The sequence below is a fragment of the Rhinichthys klamathensis genome, unplaced genomic scaffold, assembly GCF_029890125.1.
Source record: "Rhinichthys klamathensis goyatoka isolate OS25496 unplaced genomic scaffold, OSU_Roscu_1.1 h1tg000254l_1, whole genome shotgun sequence".
Taxonomy (NCBI): domain Eukaryota; kingdom Metazoa; phylum Chordata; class Actinopteri; order Cypriniformes; family Leuciscidae; genus Rhinichthys; species Rhinichthys klamathensis.
The window spans coordinates 3,487,569-3,493,798 of NW_026606776.1; the positions used below are offsets into that span (position 1 = coordinate 3,487,569).

The 6,230-nt window shown below is 36.5% G+C and overlaps 1 protein-coding gene across 1 annotated transcript; it reads right to left on the reverse strand.

The window, feature by feature from the left end:
- ccr7 (chemokine (C-C motif) receptor 7) lies at positions 1-2,659 on the reverse strand. The gene is made up of 3 exons (XM_056266865.1): positions 2,487-2,659; positions 2,228-2,268; positions 1-1,136 (listed from the first exon to the last, which is right to left on the reverse strand). Exons 1-3 carry the CDS (start codon positions 2,500-2,502, stop codon positions 81-83), a joined length of 1,113 nt encoding a protein of 370 aa, XP_056122840.1. The 5' UTR covers positions 2,503-2,659; the 3' UTR covers positions 1-80.
- Positions 2,660-6,230: the final 3,571 nt, after the last annotated feature.

Below are 6,230 nucleotides of genomic sequence, written 5' to 3' on the forward strand. Positions count from 1 at the left end.
TGAAGCAATTTACCACTATAACTGAAACTGGCAAAACCTTTCTTTTGTTTTGGAATCTGTTCTCAAGCATATAAGAGCATTCAGGGCGAAAACGTTGTGGTGGTTTCGGTGTCCAGGCCGACAGAAGATCTTCGTTTACCGCAGTGGGTGTACATGAGGTGGCTCTTTTTGAGACATCCCAAGTCTTTCAACAGCTTCAGGAGATCATTGCGAAACTTCACCCCAATGAAGGCGTACAGGAATGGGTTCACACAGCAGCGCAAAAAGGCCACGGCCCTGGTCACATCCATGGCATAAAGACGACTGTTGTCCTTGCCGCAGTCCGTTGTTTCCTGAGTGGTCACTCCCATGACTACATTGTAGGGTAGTTGGCTGAACACAAAGACAGCTACCACTGCAATGATAACCTTGAAGGCTTTATTCCTCTCAAAGTTCTTGGCTTGGACTAGGGTCTTGATGATACAGATGTAACAGAATCCAATGACGATCGCTGGAAGTATAAAACCCAGGACCATCTGACTTACCAGCATCCTAATGCGGTAGTCCTCATAGTTGCTGCCATTTTCTACACAGGTGCCATTGACATTGACTTCAGAGAACACCATGTCAGGTACCGAAAAGATCACCGCCATCACCCATGTAACCAGAGAAGACACCTGTCCATAATAGACCGCACTGGAGCGACAGCGATGAGCAGAGACGGCCTTGGTTATGGAGTAGTAGCGATCTACGCTGATACAGGTGAGAAGGAACATGCCGCTGAAGAAGCTGACCTTGTAGATGGTGAACATGGCCTTGCATGGATACAGACCCAAATGCCACTTGCTCATGAAACTAGCTGCCCAGAAGGGGAGCGAAATTGCAAACAGCAGGTCAGCCATGGCTAGGTTGAGCAGGTAGACGTCAGTCATCGTCTTCAGCCTCTTGAAGTAAAGGAAGGTCAGGATGACCAGAACGTTCCCCACAAGAGCCAGGAGGCAGATGATGGTGTAGATGGTGGGCAGGAACCAGGTGCGGAAGGTACGGTTGAAGCTTTTTTCGCAAAGGAATTCATGTTCACTGTAATCCATCGAATCACTGGTATACTCATATTCTGTTGTGGATTGGTATTCAGTAGTCTCATTGGACCAACTTTTCTGAAATAAAGGTAATGCAGAAGCTTCACAAAAACCTTCCAAGGAATCAGTTACTCAGCATAAGGTGCCATTATAAAATAAATGTGCAACCCCAATAAAGTCTGAAATCTGTAAATGGTTCCTGTTTAGAGCTGAAACGTACAGGTAAATGTACATTAAAAGGTGTTCAGAGAAAGAACTCCATTTAGACCTCCAGACCTCCAGAAGTCTCAGAAATAGTTATCCCAAAATGAAAATTCTGACATCTTGTTCCAAACTCATTAGATTTTCTGGTAATACTTTACAATAAGGTTTCCTTTGTACACATTAGTTAATTAATATTAGTTAATATGAACTAACAATGAAAAATACTTAACAATTATATTATAATAAACTTTATTTTATATAGTAGAATATATTCTCAAAGAGCTGTACACAATACATAAAACAACAACAACAACAACAAAATACGCAAGCATGAAAAAAAGTCTTAATTTGAGCTTTAAAAAAAAGTCTGAGCTTCCCTAAGTTCAAGAGGAAGAGAGTTCCAAAGAAAAAAGCATTTATTAACCTAGTTAATGCTAATTTTAACATGATTTTTTTCCCCACATTTTTCTTTGTTAGTTAACATGAACTAACAATGAAAAATACTTCTAAAGACTTAGAAGAATACTTTTATTAATACATTATTAAAATCAAAATTTGTATCTGTTCATATTTAATGGACCTGAGCTGACATGGACATGTTAACTAACATTAGCAAAGATGATTAAATTCTGTAATAAATGTATTGCACACTGTTAGTAGTATTAACTAATGGAACCTTATTGTAAAGTGTTACAGATTTTCTTTCTTCTGTAGGTCACAAAAGATGTCAGAACGACAGCTTCAGTCACCATTCACTTCCACTCTATGCAAAATGGGTGCATTAAAAGTGAATGGTGACTGATTTTCGTCATTTTGCCTAAAATCTCCTTTTGTGTTCCATGAAAGAATAAAGTGGGCAAATAAATTATGACAGAAATTTCATCTTTGGGTGAACTATCCCTCTGGAATTAGAGGTCAAATTTAAAGGTGAGTGCAGTTTTTCCTGGTTTAATCCATGAAATTACCTTTATGTGACACGACCATATCAGCAACACAGGACAAAAAACTGTCAATGGAAAAAGACTGTGTGTCAGAGCGTACACATAATGATAAACTTCCTTCATAGTAAGGCATGTAGATTAGAAGGGTTAAAGCGAATTCATTAGAGCTACACTAATGGATCACTTCTCTTCTTTGACCACATCCTCTACATTTTTAAAGATTTGCAAAGCTATTTATATATATTTTGACGGTGTAATTGAGCAAATAAATTGATATGCTTACCGGTAAATGCATGCATGATTTCAGATGACTTTCTCTTTGAATGTTTCACCAGGACTGCAAACAACAGTGAACACGAGAGCTCTGTTTCACGCTGTGTTAAAAAGGTGAAGCACCACTTTTAACTCTGAAGCCAAGACCAGAGGAAAGGGTTTTTACCACAGCCTGCACTGTTTCAAGAAAAACAACATCTGTCTTACCTTTGCACAACCATACATAACATCTAATTTAAAATACTTTCCCACTGCTACGTTCACTAAATTAAACCAACCACTAATAATTGAAAACAAAATGTATTATCTATTTGCAGTGTTTTTATATCATCACTGTCTGCTTATAATTTCTGTTTTAAATTCTTAAACACTGCGTCAAAAGGGAATTTTGAAAATATAATAGCCATATTTATCCGGTAAGGTACTGATATAGGCCTACAGTAATGTGAGATGTGGTAAAACTGCTTTTATACAATGTGACTCAACAGAATCTAAATGATGGAATGGCTTTAATGTGATGACCCACCTGTATTATTGCATGGCACATTACAGCCAGGTTACAGCAACACAAAAATATACTGTAAAATGTTCCTGTTAAAAAAAATGACCCAGAATGCAATGCAAATTACGGTATTTTACTGTAATATAGAAATGCATCATTGTACTGTAGATTTTTACTGTACTGTGCTGCTAGATCTACAGCGACATTTAACAGTGCAGAATAGATAGAATTATCCACTAGAAGCTTATTGAATGATAAGAAAGCATGATTTTTGTAAAGTATCACACCACAGCATGCCTTTCTTCTTGACTATTCAAGAGTTCAAAATCCTGAACTAAAGTGTAGGCTATAAACAAGGACAGACTAAAACTGCAACAATTTATTTAGGCTAACATGCTTTTCCCCATGCACTATTCTGTTCTTTGAAGTTCCCTGTCCTCAACCACTTGTTACTACCACCCCCCCTCCCCAAGTTTCAACTTTGCACAGGTAAACGCACACTGCTGCACGTGTGCAGTTGTGGGTTTGTGTGTATTGTTGCCAGGAAGAGAGGCCTAAGCAGGAAGACGTGTTTCGGCCACAACTCAGGTGATTTGCATGGTAAAGGAACTGCTGCACTTCGCTCACACAAACTGTGTGATATAAACCTCAGTTAAACCTCAGTTGGTACGATCACCTGTACACTTACCTGTTTATGCACAAACCATTGGTGTTTTTTTTGGGTGTTTTTTTCATTTATTTAATGACTGATAAGTGACTTAAGTTTGAGCAGAATCTTTAAAAAAAAGACTTTTATGCTAAAAAATAAAGAACGTGTAAATTATTATTTTTTTATCTTACAGAATTCGATGAAACAGAATTTGACCAAATGCATTGGATTAAAAAGAAAATGTAAAATGGTTCTGTTATGTCATGGAAATATATGCAATGTACATTTAAAAAAAGAGAAAAAAATTACAGCTAGGCAAATAAAGGTTACGCACAAAAAATATTTGATAATCCAGGAAAATTTAAAAAGAGAATCTGGGCAAAGGCGAAAGAATTTGTACTGTTTAAACTAAAAGCAGGTCATAGCTATCAAGCTTTGAGTTTCATCAAAAAGAGATCAAAGAGTAAGAGAGAAAAGGAACACACAACCCCCCACCCCAAAATCACAAAGAAAGCAAAAACACAGATGAAAGTTCCTTTTCTCAAACCACTTCGAGTAAAAAAACAAAGTGATGCATGTCGTTAGCCTATATGGAAACTTTGTCAAAGTGCACGCAAGCATGCTTGTGCACTTTAAAACAGTGGCCTATATGACCACTGTAGGACATATCTCTATATATCTGTCGTTATAATTAATAGAGGTTGAGATGAATATTTGACTGTGGTTTTAACGAAAACAGGAAGATGTAACCTATCAAAACCACAAAACATTATCTTATGGTACGTCAAATGGTGCAGGAAATTTAAACCCCACCCGAAGCAACCCGAGATAACATTGCGGATTTCACTTTGCCCAACATGCATAAAGGCAAATAAAGAAGATCAATTTAGTTTTCATTTTTTTAAATATTTTTTTAGCTTATTTTACTAGGCTAGCTATTAAAATATATAGTGATGTTTTATGTGTTTATATTTTTAATTGGTTGGAAATATTCTTGATAGAGAGCAACAGTTGGGTTCCGGAAGTAAAAACTATTCCGTATTATTTCAACTTAGTTTTAAAATAATCGGAATAGTGAAAAACTTAATTACCCATGATGCTGTACTGAAAATTCCACCAATCAGAGATTTGAAACAAGCTAAACGCATCAAAAGAACTCTTTAGCTCTGTCCCACTCCCATGCAGTACCGCTTAGTAATCAAGTCGGTCTCTTTACGCTCTCAAAATAATTATATTTCAATATATATGCATATTTTGCAATAAACTAAAAAATAAATAAATAAAAGAAATATAGGTAACACTTTACAACTAGGTTCATTAGTTAACATTAGTTAATGTATTAACATGAACTATGAGGAATACATTTGTTACTGTATTTTGTTTTGTTAACGTTAGTTGATAAAAATACAGTCATTCATTATTTGTTCATGTTAGATCACAGTGCATTAACTAATATTAACTAATTAACCTCATTGTAAAGTGTTACCTTAACATATAGCCTACTGTATATAATCAACACTTTTTAAAAAGTAGTTTTATATTCCTCCATTGTTCTTAATTCGATTATACTGTTTGCAGTGCTTCATGGGACTGTAGTTCTTTAAAGGCGTAAAGTACAAAGTCTTGTATTTTTGACCGACTTTCATATGAGTAACAGGATTGAAAGGAACAGGATTGAGTTTTTAAGCAAAAAATGATCAAATACATGACATATGGCCACACAACATGCTAATAGCATGGGGACACTGAGCAAATTCTAGTGACTTACCTAAAGTTAATAGTTTTTAAAATAAACAAATAACATCTAAGAAATAATTTACGTAACAGGACATTATGTTGAGATTGACCTTCTCAATCATAGTAACAATTTCATCAAATATACAGAAATTAAAATGAGAGGACTTTTGATCTTCCCATTGCCTTCGGAAGACCCAGAGGATGCAACTTCCTGTAAAAATGTGTCTTGCGGAATGTTTTTTTTAGAGTGGGTATGTGTTCGGGTAACAGGACTGAATGAAAACCCAGGGACACAAATAAATTATGAATTTCATCTAAAATATTAGATCACATTACAGATCTTTCCAGGGTCGCACTTCTAGACTTTTGAATAGTTTTTTATCCAAATGCTATAAAAAATCTGAACTCATGACCATTTGGACTGCACTGGATTTTAAATCAGGACTAGGTTACTTTTCAACCTTCATAATATATTTCCAAGTCTATTGTGATAGTACATCGACTTACAATAGGTTGAATGACACGTCTGCCATAGCCTGACGGGGTCTGTAGCGTTTTTAATCGTACTTTTAAACTTCGGGTTTCGGGTAGTAACCGAAGAACAAAGAGAACTACAAAATTCGACTGCTTTACGGCATATACGTCACTTCCACCACCACTTCCTTAAAATCGGACGTGCGAGCCAAATGTTATAGTCATGGCCGAAGCAGCACAGAAAAACAAGAAAGCAAAGGTTTTATCGGAGAAAAGCAAAAAGAGAAAAAGAGAAAGTGATCGCGTTAAAGGCAGAACGAGGTTCAACATTGGGCCAGCATTTTCTCGCTGACGTGAGCTGAAGGAGGAGGAGGGGTGCCCGACCGATGCGG